This window comes from Myotis nattereri (assembly GCF_964212035.1).
Source record: "Myotis nattereri genome assembly, chromosome: 16".
Taxonomy (NCBI): domain Eukaryota; kingdom Metazoa; phylum Chordata; class Mammalia; order Chiroptera; family Vespertilionidae; genus Myotis; species Myotis nattereri.
In genome coordinates this window covers 41,994,306-42,013,036 of record NC_138091.1, presented here as the reverse complement: position 1 = coordinate 42,013,036, position 18,731 = coordinate 41,994,306, and the positions used below count along the sequence as shown (strand labels likewise).

Here is an 18,731-nt window from a genome sequence, read left to right as displayed (position 1 = left end):
GATGACAGAGGGAGGGGTGGGGAGGCTCTGGGGGGTCCAGAGTGTTGGAATCGGAGGTTTGTGGGTGCTTCTGAGGAGCCTGCCTGCTCTGTCTCCGATGCAGGGCGCCACCATCCGACGGGATGAGCACTCAGGGGCTGTCGTGGTGGCCAGGATCATGCGAGGGGGCGCAGCAGACCGGAGTGGTGAGTGGCATCAATGCCCACCTGGCCAGGGCGATGGCCTTCATCCCCCGGCCTTCCCCCTTTGGCCACGGGTCTCATCTTCCCCTCCTCTGTGGTCACCTGTTTGGGAGGTACTGGGAGTGGGGGAGTGGGGCTGGAATTCTCTTTCACCAGCCTGGTAGAAATTTGAATTGCTTGAAAAATCTCTCAGACATGGAGAGATGAGGGGATCAGGACTCATGCATGCAGCATGGGCTTGGTGGGTAATTTCTAACTGGGGGGCAGGGACACCCCCCCCCACCACCACCACCGAGTTGCACTATTGCGGAAGGGAGGGTGCTCATGTCCCAGATTTGTTTGGGTGGGAAAGAAGTTGCAAATCACTGTGTGGGGAAGAACTCCTGAGCCGGAGGCAAACCTCCGGGTGTGGGGAGCATTATCCCCACATCTGGGGATCATGGTGTGGAGACTCCGAGACCAGAGCTTCTCAAACGTGAGCAAGCACACGACCCCTCTCTCCCCCTGGCCCCAGCATCTTGTTAAAAGGCGATTCTGATTCAGCAGGTCTTAGGTGGGCCCCAGATTCTGCACCCTGACCGCCTCCTGGGTGCTGCTAACACTGCTGGGCCAGCGTCCGCTTTCAGTAGCAAATAGGGCCCAGTACCCGGAGAGGCTTGTCATGACAGCGGAGGCCAGGATGGTGAAGAGTTAATGCAATTTTTAAAGAAGCAGAGGTTACAGCAGAAAGAACACAGTCTTTCTACATCAAAATGACTGTGTTTGAACACTGGCTCCATTGCTGAGCAGTGTGGCCTGAGGCAAGCTGCATACTTTTTCTGGATCTCAGCTGCCAACTTGTAAACTGGAGGTTTCACCGGGTGGTTGTGAGGCTGTGACGCCGAGTGAGGCAGCCAGCACGCAGTTGGGACTCCGTTCATCCCGGTCCCAGCGGTGCCCAGAGCTTCGAGCTCCTTTCCTGTGCTAACGGCCGCCCCTGTGTCTCCTAGGCCTGGTCCACGTTGGGGACGAGCTCCGGGAAGTGAACGGGATCACAGTCCTGCACAAGCGGCCTGACGAGATCAGCCAGATTCTGGTCCGTGCTGCACGTGTGCTGGGGTTTGGTGGTGCTTCGGGGACCAAAGCCGGGTGCTTCCAGAGCCAGGGCGGATCTGGCTCGGTCTCCCTGTTTTCATGGGAGGGCCGCAGGCAAAGTGGCCTTACAGTGCTCCTGGGTGCGGGTGGGGGACAGGAGGAGTTGAGCTTCCAGTCCAGCGGTTCTCAACCTGTGGGTCGCGACCCTTTGGGGGTCGAACGACCCTTTCACAGGGGTTGCCTAAGACCATCGGAAAACACATATATAATTGCATATTGTTTTTGTGATTAATCACTATGTTTTAATTATGTTCAATTTGCAACAATGAAAATATATCCTGCACATCAGATATTTACATGACGATTCATAACAGTAGCAACATTACAGTTATGAAGTAGCAACGAAAATAACTTTATGGTTGGGGGTCACCGCAACATGAGGAACTGTACTAAAGGGTCGCGGCGTTAGGAAGGTTGAGAACCACTGCTCTAGTCCATCTGCCTCTCGCAGACCGTCTCTTCAGTCATTCCCCTGACCTCTAGCTCCCTTTCCTGAGGACCCTACGGGGAGACCCCCTTCAAAAGGGTCCCCTCTTCTAAAGGACCAAGGAATATGGACTAAGAGGTTGAAGCACAGGGAGGACCCAAGCAAGGGATTTGGGATCAGACAGTCCTGGGTTTGAATCCTGCCTCCGCCACTTCCTAGTGGTGCAACCTTGGGCAAGTCACCCAGTCATTCTGAGTTTTGATTTCCTCTCCTGGAAAGCAAGGACAGGGATGGTTTCTCATCCCATGTGTGGTGACCATTCGGATGTAAACATCTGGAAAAGGATACAGCATTTCACATCTGTGCTGGGATGTAAACAGCCTCCAGAGTCCATTCTGGGAGTTCAAGTCAAAACTGAAATTGTAAAGAGCCCCAGTCATAGTTCTGTCCTCTGTATCCTGAGCATCGCCCACCCCCCCCCCCCCCCCCGCATGACACTTCTTGCTAACTTTTAAAAAAATAATTGATGTTTTTTTAAAATGTATTTTTATTGATTTCAGAGAGGCGGGGAGAGGGAAAGAGAGATAGAAACATCAATGATGGGAGAGAAGCATTGATCGGCTGCCTCCTGCCCACCCCACACTGGAGATTGAGCCTGCAACCCAGGCACGTTCCCTGACCGGGAATTGAACCCTGACCTCCTGGTTCATAGGTTGACGCTCAACCACTGTGTCACCCTGGGTGGGCAGCTAACTTCTTATGGTTTGGGGGCAGAAGCAGGCTGAGATGTGAAGAGAGAAGGCTGGCTCTTTAAGGCTGCAGGCAGCCCCTTCAGTCTTCCTGTCTTACAGCCCTTTCCCTGGTTCTGGGCACCGACCTGCTTGTGTTCCAGGGCGATGCAGGGCCAGGGAGACCAGTGAGAGGCGCTCTCATGGGCTGACAGCTTCTTCCTTCTGGGCCCCCCACATGGGAAGAGGAACCCCTGGGAAGACAGGAGTGGCCTGGGATTGGAGACCCCACTGGGGAAGATGGAAGCAAAGAGGAAAGTACTGATTGGGAACCAGCCCCTAATCAGGCAGGAAGGAGGAAAAGGAAACTGGGCCAGGTTATTAAAAATAACCCAAGAGGAAGGAGAGAGGGCAGCCCTGGGGGGCACGAGAGGTCAGGAGGGATGCAGAGCTGGATTCAGTGTATGCATTGTCCTCGGGGTCTCATTTAAAATCTTATGCCCCTTTGTCTGAAATGCAGGTATTGGCTTTTGAGTTTTGCTTTGTTAGTTCAACCGGTGCCACCATAGACGGGTGGGTCCCAGGGAAGGCAGTGAGTCTGACTTGCCTCTGAACGTGAGTTTTCAGACCTGGGAAGTGAGATGTGAACTCATGAAGGGCTAGACCTGGGGGATGATGAGCCTGTGCTCTCTCTCCTTTCAGGCTCAGTCCCAGGGATCCATCACCCTGAAAATCATCCCAGCCACCCAGGAGGAGGACCGCTTAAAGGAGAGCAAGGTATGGGGGCAGCTGGAGGGCCAGGGAGGGCTCCAGCCCAGCCTTTGAGACGGGCATTTGGGAAGAGATTGTACATCTGGTCCTCGGAACATGTGCTCAGTAGATTGCCATCCTGTCACAAAGTGATTCATTTGTTTGTGCCCTGCCTGTCGGTAGACCAGATTCGACCTAGCTTACTAATACATTTTAATTAAAATAGAAAAATTGGGGCCATAAAGAGGAGGAGAAGGTACCCAATGTGCTGGCTTTGGGACCAATTAAGTAACTGCCATTTATTTCGCCGTGTAGCCTACCTTTGTGGGGCACCTCCGCTGTGCCAGGTGCTCTGCCAGATGCTGGCGACAGGGTTGATTAGGAGCTTTGAGGCTTCCTAGTTCAGGGGGAGGCCGGGGAGCAAGCCTTTTATTGCCACGTGACAAATGCTATGGAAAGATTCTCTACGGGGTTACAGGCGCCGTGGAAGGTGTCGCATGGGAGGCACGAGGGAGTGAGGCTTAAAGAGGGTGAGATGAGTGGGTCCCTGGTGAAGAAGAGGTGGAAGGAAGTTCAGGCAGACGGGTCTGCATAGACAGAAGCTCAAAGTAATGGAGAGGAGTATATATTGGGGTGGTGTCTGGGAGTCGGGGAGGTGGGTTAGGGCTGTCTTCTGAATTACCTTAAGGCTTGTGTTTTAGTTTTGTGGCTTCTAAAAAATATTTTTATTGATTTCAGAGAGGAAGGGAAAGGGAGAGAGAAACATCAATGTTGAGAGAGAATCATTGATCAGCTACCTCCTGCACACACCCTACTGGGGATCGAGCCCGCAACCCAGGCATGTGCCCTGACCCGGAATTGAACCGTGAACTCCTGGTTCATAGGTTGGCGCTCAACCGTCTGAACTATACTGGCCAGGCTGTGTGTTTTGTGTGTGTGTGTGTGTGTGTGTGTGTGTGTGTGTGTGTGTGTGTTTTAAGGGGAGTGATGCAACCATGTTTGTGTTTTAGAAAGCTCCCCGAGGTAGGCACATGGAGGAGGGTGGAGCAGGTGGAGACTGGAGGCAGGGAGACCTGGTTGCAGGCTGTTGTCAAAGCCCAGTGGAGAGGGGGTTGAGACCTGAGCTTAGGGTGGTGGTAGAGAGGACAGATGAGGGCATTAATTAATTTCAAAAACATTTGGATCTGAACTACCCTCGCAGCCAAGGCAGAAATAACATAATGAATTGCATGCTTTTCTTTTAAATACATTTTTATTGATATCAGATAGGACGGGAGAGGGAAAGAGAGAAATATCAATGAGAGAGAATCATTGATTGGCTGCCTCCTGCACACCCCCTACTGGAGATCGAGCCCACAACCCAGGCATGTGCCCTTGACCAGAATCGAACCTGGGACCCTTCAGTCCAGAGGCCGACGCTCTATCCACTGACACACCAGCTAGGGCAATTGCATGCTTTTCATCAGTGGAAGGAAGGGAGCATGCCAATGTTTCAAGAAAGCTGATTCCCAGCCCCACCTCCCAGTACTAAGTGCAAGAAAGAGAGTCATTCCAGCACCTGGCACAGAATAGATGTCAATAAATATCTTGATGAATAGGATTAACAATGGACATTGTGTTTGATGTCAGGTTTTTTTTGTTGGTTTTTTTTTTAACAAACGAAGAAATAAGGTGTTTGTGGCTAGTTTCTTATTTGCACTCTTCCATTGCATCCCAGGGCAGCCATATATGGGCTCTCACCTGATGGAAGGTGGTTCTTTCTGGAATCAGTTAATGTGGTCTCCAGATGCAGCTGCTGAAGGTTTTCACTTGATACAGGGGGAGAACCTGGTTTTCCAGTCCCTTAGCTCATCCTTCCTAAGTATTTCTTCTTGAGCCAGAAGCTTGATCTGAGGATTATACTCTTCTGAGTGTTTGGGACCCTGGTGACACCGGTGGCTTGATGAGGGTATCTGTCCTCGCAATACCTGGCCAGAAGGTTCTTACTGTGGGCTACTAGCCGAATCCTTTCTGGAGGGCATAAAAGAATATGATTCGAATCTGTCTAAGGCAGTGATTTTCAACCAGTGTGCTGCCAGAATTTATTTATTTATTTCATTTTTTGCAGACAGAATTTTTACAACATGCAATACCTGACTATTTAGTCAGGGGCACTGACCTCTTTTCCCTTAGATTGTCAAATAAAAATATGACAACAGCCAACACAACAATAGCCATCCAGTGTGAATGAATCAAAATTATACCTATTTTGTTTTTCAGATTGGCCAAAAATAAAATATTTTTTGTGTGTGCTACAGAATTTTAGTACTTAGTTTATGTGTGCCCTGAGATGAAAAAGGTTGAGAATCACTGCCCTAAGGAAGCCCTCTGGCCTTTTTTGGGGGGCCTATTTGCTGTTAAGTAATTGGGCCCAAATAGAAATAAATAAACCCATGCCACTGAATTATAGAAGAGAACCAGGAAGTGTGACAAAATGCTGTGTCTCCCCACCATCCTCTCTGGAGGGGTGACTTCAAGGTAAAGGGGAGAGTTGGGGGTTAGCCAAACGTGTGACAGATGAGTCAGGATTGAACTGTAAAAAATGTGGGCGTCAAGTACCCACTGAGAAATGATGGTGAGGAGTCAGTAGCAGTAGTTTTATTGGGATTTGTGTTCTTACCAAACATCTAGATCACTTATTTAACAGATGGCTGCTGCCTTCATTAGGGGCAGTTAGCATATCAGAAATAACATTTGAATGAGGGATTGTGCTTGCCTTTACTTTTTGTCCCCAGGACTAATTGTTCATTGTGTATGCTGAGCACAGCAGATCAGGTAATTAAGGAAACGTTTAGGCTGGAGAAAGATATTCAGACATGGGGCCCATCTGTTAATTTTCTGATTCTTGAGGGATTTCCTGACTCTAATATCCAAAATGGTTGAAGAACAATAAGAAAATATGTGCAGTATGTTTCTGGTTAGCTAGCTATTCTCAAGGCTGCTTATGCCTCCTAACGGTGAACGGTAGTTGTCATTTGACTTTCAACGTGGCATAGGCATGTCCATGTCTCCACGATGAAGGGTCGCCTCACCCAGCCCGTCCCCTGCAGGTGTTCATGCGGGCCCTCTTCCACTACAACCCGCGGGAGGACCGGGCCATTCCCTGCCAGGAGGCAGGCCTGCCCTTCCAGCGCAGGCAGGTCCTGGAGGTGGTGAGCCAGGATGACCCTACGTGGTGGCAGGCCAAGCGAGTGGGGGACACCAACCTTCGAGCTGGCCTTATTCCCTCCAAGCAGTTCCAGGAAAGGTGGGTCTGGGGGGGTTGCAAGGGGGTGGTTCTGGAGTGGCAGAGGAATGGGTACATGGCAAACCCACGAATCTCTGCACCACAGCCAGACGGACACAATGTGTGTTGTTCCCTGAGGTAAGTACCAATTGTACTTGTGTTTGTCCTTCTTGACCCATAACCAGTGGCAATGACTGTTTGAGATTTAAAGAAATACGTTGGAGATATATTCTTATGGTGTGACATAACGCGATTTTCGCCTTAAGTCAGAACCCACCTACATAAGCACCTACGTCACTCACAGGGAGCACATACACAGCAGTAATGAAGTGAAACAGTAAAAAAAAATTTGGAAGAAAGATAACAATTCCTGACCTTTACTTGTGGTAAATAAATAATAAAAAACATAAAGCACTCATGTACATACGTCGAAATGACGGAACTTTGTTTTTAATAAATAAATGGGAGATGGCGATGTAACCACGGAACGACGTTATGTCGAATTCGAAGTAACCCAAGGGCTGTCTGTATATGGAAATCTCTGTTATTAATGTATATTGCATAAGACATTCTTAGAGAAAGTTGACAAATAAACTATAAAAATATGGAAGAAGAGGACAAGGAAAAGAAAACTACCCAAAGTCTCACCACCATCTAAACTACATAATTATTTCCTTTTGTGCTTTTTACATGAGTGTTTTGAGATCTTGCTTTTTTTTTTTTTTAACTATACATTTTGACGCCAGCATTTTCCACATATTGCCTATTAGTTATTGTGTCATTGTAGTGGCTACGTACTAGTTCATCAGGAGCGACACCATTCATTCATAGGCAGCATGAATGGATTTGTTGTGAATGGACCTGGCCTGTGCTGGGCATCCTGTGGGCTGCTGTGAACCCCTGTTTTCTGCCCTGGAGGAGCTTACAGTTTAGCTGGAAAGCTTCCCCTTCTCCACCTTTCAGTCTTCTCCCGTGTTTCACAGCTACAAGCCTGCAATTGTTATCTTGCACATAGAATATCCCTCACATTTCAAATTATTTTCCTAGGATAGATTTCTAGAAGTGCAAGTTCTGGGTCAGAGGGGCTGGCAGTTAAGACGGCATCGGCCTCGCCTGAGGTTTGAAGTCCTACAGACCTCGCTCAAGCGTTTCAGTGGTCCCCCGGGGTGGGCTCTGCGCTCTTTGTTCTCACCGAGGTTCCAGGCGATTCTGAGGTGTTGCAGCTTGAGAACCTGCTCTCTTTCCTCGGGGGAGCCTCAGACCCATCTGCATCTTTGGCTTCACAGGTCTTGGGGGCGGGGGGCGGGGAGGCTCTTTAGCTGCATTCAGATGTGGAAATCGAAACACCTCCGAGAGCCCTGGCGTTTTCTCAGTCAGAGGTGAGACCTTGGCAGCTGCCTCTCCACTGACAACCCGGCTAGATGATGTGTCTGGCTGAGGTCTCCGGTGGGAGAAGGGCGTTAAGTCAGGGTCACGTTCACCCTCAGCCTCTCCTGAGAGTCCTGCTATTTTCCAGCTTCCTCGGGAATGGAGGCCAGGAGAGAGGAGAGGGGGCCTCCCTTTCTTGAGAATCGGTCGTAGGACAGTAACAGCCAACTGCTGACCCGGGCACTGGGCTGGATCCCTGTGTGACCTTAGGGCTGGGCAGGCGTCTTCCAGAGCAGGAGACTCCGTGTCTTTCCCGTGAACCAGTGCGTGTCCCTCTTCCCTGGAACTCGGTGTGATGCCGGAGGCCCTCAGGCTGCCAGGCTGTGCCCACCTGTAGGATCCAGCATCAGTTTCTCCAGCTTTTCTGTAAGACCCCCCGGACTGGTTCCGTGGCCCAGCTCATGGGCCTGTCCATCTCCTTGTCCACAGGCGCCTAAGCTACCGGAGAGCCACGGGCACCCTGCCGAGCCCCCAGAGCCTCAAGAAGCCCCCCTGTGAGTAGATTGGCAGGGATGGTACTTAAGGGAGGGGCCGGGGTTAGGACTTGGGGGCTTTGTGCCAAGAAGAAGCAGGCGCTGGGCAGGAGGCAGCACCAAGGGCCTTCTCTGACCTCCCAGCCTCCAGAGGAAGGAGGGGGTGGGGAGAGGGGTGAGGAGAGGAAATGGGGGTTAAGTTGGGGGGAGCTATTCCCTGGAGAGGAGCTCATGGATGACATTAGGGGGCAAATTAGCACCTCTCCCAAAATTGTGTGCAAATGTGTGTGGTGTGTGTGTGTGTGTGTGTGTGTTTGTGTGTCTGGCTGTTGGTCTGTGTCTGAGAGAAGGTCCACAGCTTTCATTAGATGCCCAAAGGGCACACTGGTCCTGTCCATTTAGGAACCTCGGATTTGGGGAGACAGCTCTGGATATCTTGTGCTTCTGTGTTAGGGATCAGATTTGGCAAATAAAAACCAAGATGTTCAATTAATTTTGAATTTCATATAAACAACAAGTCATTTCTTTGCATAAAGACACTTGTCCCAAATACTGCATGGGCTATACGTCTACTAAATGCCGATTCCTTGTTTTTCTGAAATTCAAACTTAGCCCAGTGTTTTGTATTTTTTTTTGCCAACTCCACTCCGTGTAGCACTTTACCTTTTAGGAAGCACATCCACCGACCTTCTTCCTTGTAATCGTCACAACAGCCTGTGAAGCAGGGGGCTCAGAGCACCTCCTTTTCCAAGAGGGGAAAACAGGCTCCTGAGGCCAAGGGAGTGGGACGAGGGGGGCCTGTGATCAGGGGCCCAGGGAGGGCCTGGAGAGGACGCTTGCCCGCTGCGGGCTCCTAGACTAGAGCAAGCTGCTCTCCTGGCTTGGCGGCTGCTGCCCACGCCCACTCCTCTACACGTGCTCTCCATCAAAGGGCTGCTGAATAAATTGGCCTTGAGGCTGCTTACGCCAGCGATGAGCTGGCTTTCTTTGAGCTGCTAATGAGACACACACAGGAAGACTAATTAGAGAAGTCCTGGTTTAATAATGCAGCCCAGCTCGGATCACAGGTTTGCCGGAGGAGAGAGAGGGGGGACAGATGGAGGGCTCCTCAGGCACACGAGGCCATGGCTGTCTCGCGGCCTCAGGGCCTCCTGTTCCCCTCCGCTAACGCTGTTCCATCTGTCTTTTGTGCAAACCGCAGATGATCAGCCTTGTGACAAAGGTAGGCCTGGCATTTGTCCCCTGTGTGCATGGACAAGGCCCCTTTTCTGTGGAACGTCTGGGGCCGGAGGGGCTTGTTCCTCTCCCCCCTGCCCCCCCTAACTTTGGGGTGGCTGTGCCCTCCTGCTCTTTGCCTACCTCTCCCTACTCTGCCAGCTGGTCCAGCCTGCTCCTTGAGGCTGCAGAGCTGGTGGGGACAGAGCTCAGCCTTCCCAGGACTCTGGCTGGGCTGATTGTAACTGGCTGGGTAGGAGGCATGAGACAGGAGCGGGGCAGGGCTAGTGAATCTTCCCTCCTTATTCACAGGGATCCTGACTCAGAGGGACTGGGATGGGGTCTGCTGGCCCAGAACCTGCTAGGGCCTGGAAAAGTTACTTGAGGAATAAGCATGGAGAACTGAGCTAAACAGAAGAACTTGTGTTTTTTTGGGGGGGCGGGGCCAGGACATGGGATTTTTCCTGAGCCCCCTGAAACATGATCCCAGGGGGCTCTTCCTGACCATCCAGGGGCCGGCACCTCTGGGCTTGGGTCTGTGCCCAGAATGGCTCACTGGACTCCTTCTCTGTTTGATTCGCAGAGACCTGTGACTGTGAGGGGTACCTCAAAGGGCATTATGTGGGTAAGTAGCAGAGAGATCCTGGGACAAATGTCTTCCCCCAACATCCTCTTCCGCGCCATGCACAGCCCACCACAGGCTCCCGGGGCAGGGAGAGGCAGAAGCAAAGCCATCTGAGTGCCCAGCTGGGGCCTGTGGGACCCACATTCCCCTCCATCTGTCAGCAGAGGAGGGACTGGCCTGCCCAGGCCTTGCCCGCCACCTCAACATTCACCAGCTGCTGACAGCCGAGCCCTGACACGGACCCTCCATTAATACTGATTGTACTAGTCTTGTGATCTCAACTGCAGTTTATTCAGTGGTTACGCCACCACCGTACCATAAAGGAGCCTTTTCCTAGTTTCCCAAGTACCTTCGCTTCTTGCATTTTGGTCAGTCTTTTCAGAGACCCGAGAGGCAGGCAAAGAGTTTTTTTAACTTTTGATTGGGAAGTAATTTCAAACTTACTGACAGGTTGTAAGAATTGTATAAAGAACTTCTGCACCCAGATTCACCAGTTGGTTTCTGCCACGTTTGCTGTGTCATTTCCGTTTTCTACATATATGCATCTTGTCCTGAGTCGTGGGAGCGTTCGCCACAGACAGCTTGTCCCTTCACCCTTAAATACCTCGGCATGTGGTCCCTAAGGACAAGGACATTCTCTTATATAACCCAGGGCAATCATCACACTCTGGGAATTTAACATGCACACAATTCTGTTATATGCGTGTTTATATATAATACCGTTTATATTAAAATGTTGCCAACTGTCCCAATAACATCCTTTGCAGCGGTTCTCAACCTGTGGGACGCGACCCCTTTGGCGGTCGAACGACCCTTTCACAGGGGTCGCCTAAGACCATCCTGCATATCAGATATTTACATGACGATTCATAACAGTAGCAACATTACAGTTATGAAGGAGCAACGAAAATAATTTTCTGGTTGGGCCACAACATGAGGAACTGTATTTAAAGGGCCAGAAGGTTGAGAGCCACTGCTTTAGAGCATTTTCCCCTGACCCGGGACCCAATCCACACATTGCATTTGTAAATTTATATTTCCGTTTCACAAACAAGGAAACTGAGGCTCAGAGAGGTGATGACCTACTCAAGGTCAGTCACATGCCAAGTAAAACAGGGACCTGGGACCCTATTTTTGGATGCTGGGTGGTCACCCTTTCACCCTGTTACTGTGAGTCTTGATCAACCCCTTCTGTATCTGGAGGCGGTTGGGAGAGGCCAGTGGGCCTCAGACCCACTCCAGGTTAGGCCAGGTGGGAAGAGTCTTTAGTGGGAGGTCCTGGGACAAATGTCAGGTGTCCCCTGCCCTTCCCCGAAAGCTGGTCTTCGAAGGAGCTTCCGGCTGGGCCGCAGGGGGAGACTGGGAAGCCCGCAGGAAGGAAAGACGTCTGCAGGAACGGAGCCTCTGGAGCTGCTGACCTATGAGGAGGTGACCAGGTACCAGCACCAACCCAGTAAGCGGCCCCGCCTGGTGGTTCTGATCGGTAGGTGATGCTGCCTCCCCAGGGCGTGGGCTGGTTTCCTCCCTGGACGAGCGGGGAGGGAGCTCCGCAGGGTCTCTGGTCAGCCTTCCCTTCATTTCCCAGGGTCCCTGGGAGCCCGGCTGCACGAGCTGAAGCAGAAGGTGGTGGCAGAGAGCCCACAGCACTTCGGTGTTGCTGTTCCACGTAAGAGGGCTGATGGGGGGGGGGGGCCCTACACGTGAATATTTCATGGGGCCTGACTCCCTGTATCCATCCTCATCCTTATTTGGGGTCTGAGGGACTGCCAAGCACCGCCTGCTATGAGCAGATCATGGGACCTGGGCCTGATGGGAATGGCCCACTCTGAGTGGTCCACTAGGACCCGCTGAGGCAGAAGCTGGAGGACAATAGAATTGTGTGCATGTTAAACTCCCAGAATCAAATTGGCTTGGTTCCTGCCTGGGATGGGAGGTAAGTCTAGAGCACATTGCAGGCAAAGTAGCCACCTCAAGCAAACACCAAGGGGGCTCCCGCCTCCTTTTCCAAATGGCTCTGACTGCTGTGGCCCCTGCTGTCTGCTGGCTAAGAGAGCAGGGCAGGGAAGCCAGCAAGCCAGCGAGCAGCATTGCCTGGGCTCCCCCTTGTAGCTGGATCTGGCCCATCAGGATGGCTCCTGAGTCTAGAGGCAGACAGGGATGCCGAAATCCAATAGGCAGATTGGATGTGATGAGGAAGAGGAGAATGAAGAGTGCTAGGACCTACACCAGGAGCTCTTCTGTGACTAACTTGGTCAGCCTTCCTAGTGCCCCTGAGACGAGGGATTATTATCATCCCATACTACAGAGGAAGACGCGGAGGTCAGAGGGGTTAAGTAACTTGCCCAACATCACACTGTTGGTAAATAGTGGAGCCAAGATTCAAACCCAGGCGGCCTGCTCCAGTCGCATTCTTAACCAGGCCGCATGACAGCCTGCCGCTCCCTGCCCTTTCCGTCCTGTGGGACTCTGTCCATCCCTTGGCCTCCGCAGGATACAGTGTTGGCACCTGGTGGCCGCCAAGGGGGGATGCTGTGGTGGTGGTGATGGGACTTTTTCAGAATGTTCTGAGGAAGGGCCGCTACAAAGCCCCTGGGCCTTGGGGCCCGTAGCCCCGTCTGTGGGTTGTCAGAATTGCCTCACAGAGCCCAACCTGAAATGGCAGGGGTGGGGATGGGGATGGGGTGTGGGGTTGGTAGGCCATTCTGGCAACACATCGGTAATGGACCTGGTAGGTTTCAGGGAGCCACGGATGGACTGAAACAGGACATGTGGAACTTGCTCACACATAGGTCCTTTGAAATCCTCAGACCCACCCCTTGGGGGAAGGGTACCTGGATGGTCAGGCCTACCTGCTTCCAGATACCACACAGAAAGGTGACTTTCCCCCTGGCGTTTAGGAGCTGGGGAGTTAGTGAAGGCTTCCTAGAGGCAGTGACCTTTATGCTGGGTTTTGAAGAGTAAATAGGAGTTTTCCAGGCAGAGAAGAAAGGAAGAATTCTCTCTGCAGAGGGAACACGTGCAGTGCAAGGGGTGAAGGTGTGACAGGCGGAGCCGTGTAGGGGCTAGGGAAGCTGGTGTGGATGATGTCGGGGAGATGAAGCTAAGTTGGAGGCTGGGCAGATCACGAGGGTCCCTTATGCTCATCTAAGGTCTTTAGATGTAATCAGTGGGTGAATAAACATTTAGAGCAAGGGAATGACATGGTCAGGAAAGCGACCCCAGCGTCTCTGCCAGAGGTTGGCCAAAGGCACCACATCTAGAATGCAGAGCATCTCCCTGGTGCCTCCCCGCTTTTCTCTTGGGATGCGCAGGAAACGCTGTGTGTTGCCTCATGTGTGCTCTTGTGCTGGGGCGGACCCGTTTCCCCCCAGGAGTGTGCATCTCAATCCTGTTACGGAAATCCAGCGGAAACTCTATGTGCTATGACATTGTGTGAGAAGCGACATCTCCTCCATAAAGGGACGGTCTGCATGTCCCCTTTCTCTCAAAATGAGGAATACTTGAATCAAGGATTGAAAGCAGACAGTAAGGTTACCTATGTTTGTGCCTCCTCTGCTCTCAAGAAGCAATTAGGACGAGGGGCTCATGAAAGGTTAGGCCTGGGGATCTTCCCCGTGGTTCCTTGGAAGCCACAGCATCAAGGAGGCAGTTTGGCCGTGTGCTCAGGGCCCACACTTGGCACGAGACAGAGTTCAGACCTTGGCTCTGCTACCTGCCGCCTCTGGGCCGGTGACATGGTGCTTCACCTCTCTGCGTGTCTCCGTGTCCTTTCCTGCAAGATGGGAGGCCTCTTGCCTCCATCAGAGAGTGGGTGAACCAGCGGTCCGCCTGGAAAGGGCCCTGTGCCTGACCCGGAGACGCTGGCTGCCTGGAAGACGTTGCTTTATGTACAAAGCATCAGTGAACTCCGAATGATCAGGGAACAGCTCCCTGCTGCTCGCACTCACTGTCATGTGACATCTCCTTGCGCAGCTTGCCTTGTTCTTACTTTAAAAGATACCACCAGACCCCGGAAGAGCCATGAGAAGGAGGGGGTGGAGTATCACTTTGTCTCTAAGCAAGCATTCGAGGCCGGCATACATCACAACAGGTACGTCTGCTGGGTGGGCCAGCTGGCCCTGGGTGCGGGTGCGGGTCTTTGCATCTGCCTCATGTTCCACTTGACCCCCAGGAGGGCTTCCAGGGAAGGCGGAGGAGGGGAGAGGATCGTGGTGGAAGTCCGTTCATGTTTCTGTGCCAATTTGGGCGAGCTCGGGAACTGCAGGCCTTTTCCCCTTTGGTGTTTTAGGTTCCTGGAGCATGGGGAATATAAGGAAAATCTCTACGGGACCAGCCTGGATGCCATTCACGCTGTGATGGCCAAAAACAAAGTTTGTTTGGTGGACGTAGAGCCGGACGTGAGTTCCTGGGCCAGTGGGGCATGTTTTATTCGTGGAATTTATAAACTAGAGGGTTGTACATTTTACAGCATATCTGACCTCAGTTTAAGGAAGTTTTATTAGTCTAGAGCAGGGGTCCTCAAACTACGGCCCGCGGGCCACATACAAATACAAATATTGTATCTGTTCCCGTTTTGTTTTTTTACTTCAAAATAAGATATGTGCAGTGTGCATAGGAATTTGTTCATAGTTTTTTTTTAAACTATAGTCCGGCCCTCCAACGGTCTGAGGGACAGTGAACTGGCCCCCTGTTTAAAAAAAGTTTGAGGACCCCTGGTCTAGAGCACTAGATATTAAAATTTCTTGGGGTCACCCTTTGAGAAGCTAATGAAAGCTTTGCATCCCAAAATATGCACCTCTATACACCAAAACCGCATTAACATTGTAGGGAGTCATGAACCCCCTTGGCAGCCAGAGACCCGGGATAGGACTCTGCATGGAGTAAGTCATGCAGTCGAGGGCGGTGCCGACTGGCCCGTTGCGATGGGACAGGAGATTAGATGTCAGTGCCCAGCTGGAGGCTGGGGCTCAGCTCTTTGCATCAGCGTACCTCCTCCTTGAACAGGACAAGTGAAGTCAGTGGCGTGGGAACCACCGAGGGAGCTGGTCGGGAGAACAGTTTGAAAGGGAAAAGGGGGAGACACATCCCTGTGAAGCGCTTCAAAAACCCTTTCAGTCTTGCACACCCTGCCTGCTGTGTACTCCACAGGGCCTGACCCATCTTTTTCACCTTGTCTTTGAGAAACACTTCTAAGCTTTGACCTCAACCGGGAGATTTTTTTATTCCTCTATAGACATAGCACTCTGGTTTGGATAGAAGCGATAGGCTTTATTTTGTAGAAGTTTGCTTGAAACAAATTCCAAAAAGCACATTATATATAAGGAAAACCCTCCCTCATTTGGAGTTACTGGGAGTTGGCAGTCAAAATTTCAGGATTTTATTTGGAAAGTGATTTTTATTGTTTTGGCTGCAAATTGTACATATAGCAGTTTAATGCCAGTGTCTCCAGACAGAGGCCCTTAAGATACAATGCACTAATAGGACGTTTGCATATTGAAAACCTCCTAGAGTCTTCACAATTTGTTTCAGGTTCTTCGTCTCTTCATTTGCTTAGCAAACCTTTGCTTTGACTATCAGGAGGCGGTTTGGGCGATAGCACACATTCCGAATTGGCGTAGTCCAAGTTGATGACTAAATAGATACACAGTGAGTCCTGCTGGCTCCCCCGTCAGGCCTGGGCAGGTAGAGACGGGCATAAGGAGGTTAGTTCGAGCTCGTGGGGTCGGCGCCAAGAGCGATGACAACCCCGGGAGCAGAGGCTTCGGAACCTCCCATCTCAGCAAGTGGGCCTCCAGGCCGCCAGCTGAGCCCACGGTCAACGTGGAGAGTGAGGACGTGAGCAGAAGAGGAGAATGCCCAGCTGCAGTTCATTGTCACATGACCATGTCGCCGGAACCTTTCCCATTGAGGTCCTGTGGTGAAGCACACCATTCTGGAGCATTCGAAAATTACGTTTCCAGAAAATATTTTCAAAGTATATAATATTCCTGAACTTGTCTTCACAGGCACTGAGACAGCTGAGGACCTCAGAGTTCAAGCCCTATATTATATTTGTGAAGCCTGCAATTCAGGAAACAAGGAAGATGCCACCCATGTCCCCGGCTTGTGAGGACATAGCAGCCCCACTTGTAAGTTTAAAATTGGTCATTTCTTTCATGCTTTTTTAAAAATATGTTTTTATTGATTTTAGAGAGGAAGGGGGAGAGAGAGAGCTAAAACATCAATGATGAGGGAATCATTGATTGGCTGCCTCCTGCACGCCCCCTGCTGGGGACCCATGCATGTGCCCTTGACCGTAATCAAACCCGGGACCCTTCAGTCCACAGGCCAACACTCTATCCACTGAGCCAAACCAGCAAAGGCTAAAATCGGTCATTTCTTTTCTAAAGGCCCAACAGGGCCTGTTACCATTATATATAAGGGTGCTTGTACCTCCTGCCAAAGGCCATCTTTCTATTTTGCCTATTGGTCAGAGTTCCTTGATCAGTGACCAGACGGCCCAGGTGGGGCAGCCGGAGCTGCCTCCCGGTTTAGATAGGGGCGGCTTTGTCTGGGTTCCCCACCCGCCCTCCCTGAGAATAGGTACCTGAATGTCACAAACCACACAAATCTGTTGAACTAAGCCAGACCCAAGTAGTTTTAATTGACACTTTCATTGAAACCCAGTGCAGACCCAGTAAGCTAATCCAACATGGGGCAACAGGCAGCATGAGCGGAGCCTTGCCCACCTGCTGGCTGTTCAGGTCTGTGACTCTTGCTGAAGCTGCAGGTGGTTGGACGGTCCACCTTTGCAGGCCAGGAAGAGGATGCAGGGGATTTGTGGCTGCAAAACAAATGTCACACATTTCACTCCATTAGAGATTTGAGTTCTTTCAAGATGCGAATATTCCTTAGGAAGATGGAGGTACTTATGGCAAAAATGTTGCTTCTGCCATTTCTCAAATAGCTAAATGCTTCCAGGGTGAGCAGCGAGGGGCCTGGAGGAGGGGAAACTCCGGCAGCAACAGACAGACAGGCTACAGGCTGTGTGTATAGAGGGAGGGAGGGGTGGGGCTGAAGATCCAGGGGCCCCGGCACTGGGTTACTGTGGTGCGCCTTTGAGTACCAGAGGGGCCCTGCAAGATCCAGTGTAGAACTGGGAAGCTTCTCCACATTTCATCTAGCTTTTTCCCTCCTGGGGGACAGGAGGAGGAGGAATGATCTGAGTCTTCTCTTAGGTCTCAGCCGTCTTAGCAGGTAAACTGTTCCCTCGCCCTTTAGAACATAACTTCCGAAACTGCAGGCGCCCTCCCTGAAGCAGGAATCAGGTTTTGATTGGTGACAGAGAGAAGAGGAGGAGGGACTTTTTTGGAAGGTGGGTCTCTTTGGGGGAGGACAGCTCCCCCGCTCCATGGCAGCATCCAAACACTGAGCCCCTAAAAGCAGAGGAGAGAAGGCAACCCGGGACTGGAAAGAGATAGGAGGTGGGCGAATGCCAAAGACAGATTTTGTTTTGCAATTTGACTTAGAGTGGATCTGCCCCTTTCTCCCCCAACCCAAACTCAAGGTAGTCAACTCTCTGCTTTAAATTCTATTTGTTAGAGGTTTCTTGAATGCAGAAGCAAACATTGTGTGAGTTTGGTAAGGCAGGATCATTGGCTATCTATACCTTAGTGTGAGGTGTCAGGAAAATAATCTGATTAAAGGAGGCAGGTACCCTAAGGAAATGGGGAATTTGGCCAGTGTTGTCCCAGCACTTTCTTAACTCTACTTTGTGTCTTGTGTTTGGCCCTGGTATAAGGAAATGAAAAGAAAAAATGAGTTCTACAGCATGAACTTAGGAGTCTTCAGAGGGCATTAGAGTTCCTTATTCGACTTCTTTCCCCTCCCTCCCCCACTGGTTTCAGAATTGCTTTTATATATATATATATATTTCAAAGAGGGAGGGAGAGATGGAAACATCAATGATGAGAGGGAATCATTGATTGGCTGCCTCCTGCATGCCCCACACTGGGGATCGAGCCCACAACCCCAAGCATATGCCCTGACTGGGAATCAAACCACAACCCCCTGGTTCATAGGTTGATGCTCAACCACGGAGCCATGCTGGCAGGGCCAGAAATGCTTCTTTATTGTTATTATTTATAGGTCTTTCCTGTAATTATTTAACCAAATTGCCATGCAACACAATAGTAGCACTTCTTTGGAAAAACCTTGGGACAGGAAATGTGATATTGACACAGATACAGAATCAGCATCCGCCCCCCCGGCCCCCCGCCAAGAACTTCATATCATGGCTTGCAGTTAACAGGTCCTGAGTAGATATTTTGTGAATGACTGATTGAACAGTGAATGATTTTGTCAACTGCCCATTCACTTTCTTGGAAGTTTGCTAGGATATTTTCACTCCACTCTGTTCTTTGTGTACACAGTTGGTTATTCATGGACCATCGTCGTCAGTCATCACTTCACTTGGGACATTGCCCAAGACACAAGGTGTAGGTTTCCTGTTTGAGGGGAGAACC

At 50.9% G+C, this 18,731-nt stretch overlaps 1 protein-coding gene across 3 annotated transcripts in view; it reads left to right on the top strand.

The window, feature by feature from the left end:
- Positions 1-18,731, top strand: part of MPP3 (MAGUK p55 scaffold protein 3) — a 28,413-nt gene that overhangs the window by 7,588 nt on the left and 2,094 nt on the right. For 2 of the 3 annotated variants that reach the window (XM_081109123.1, XM_081109122.1), the window contains 12 exons: positions 104-185; positions 1,172-1,257; positions 3,174-3,248; positions 6,311-6,507; positions 8,344-8,408; positions 9,589-9,609; positions 10,186-10,227; positions 11,546-11,710; positions 11,813-11,893; positions 14,224-14,317; positions 14,516-14,624; positions 16,233-16,355. In XM_081109123.1, coding sequence (XP_080965249.1) covers positions 104-185; positions 1,172-1,257; positions 3,174-3,248; positions 6,311-6,507; positions 8,344-8,408; positions 9,589-9,609; positions 10,186-10,227; positions 11,546-11,710; positions 11,813-11,893; positions 14,224-14,317; positions 14,516-14,624; positions 16,233-16,355 — 1,140 coding nt within the window. Of the gene's footprint in view, positions 1-103; positions 186-1,171; positions 1,258-3,173; positions 3,249-6,310; positions 6,508-8,343; positions 8,409-9,588; positions 9,610-10,185; positions 10,228-11,545; positions 11,711-11,812; positions 11,894-14,223; positions 14,318-14,515; positions 14,625-16,232; positions 16,356-17,487; positions 17,582-18,731 lie in introns of all 3 variants that reach the window. The other variant, XM_081109124.1, reaches the window with a different exon arrangement.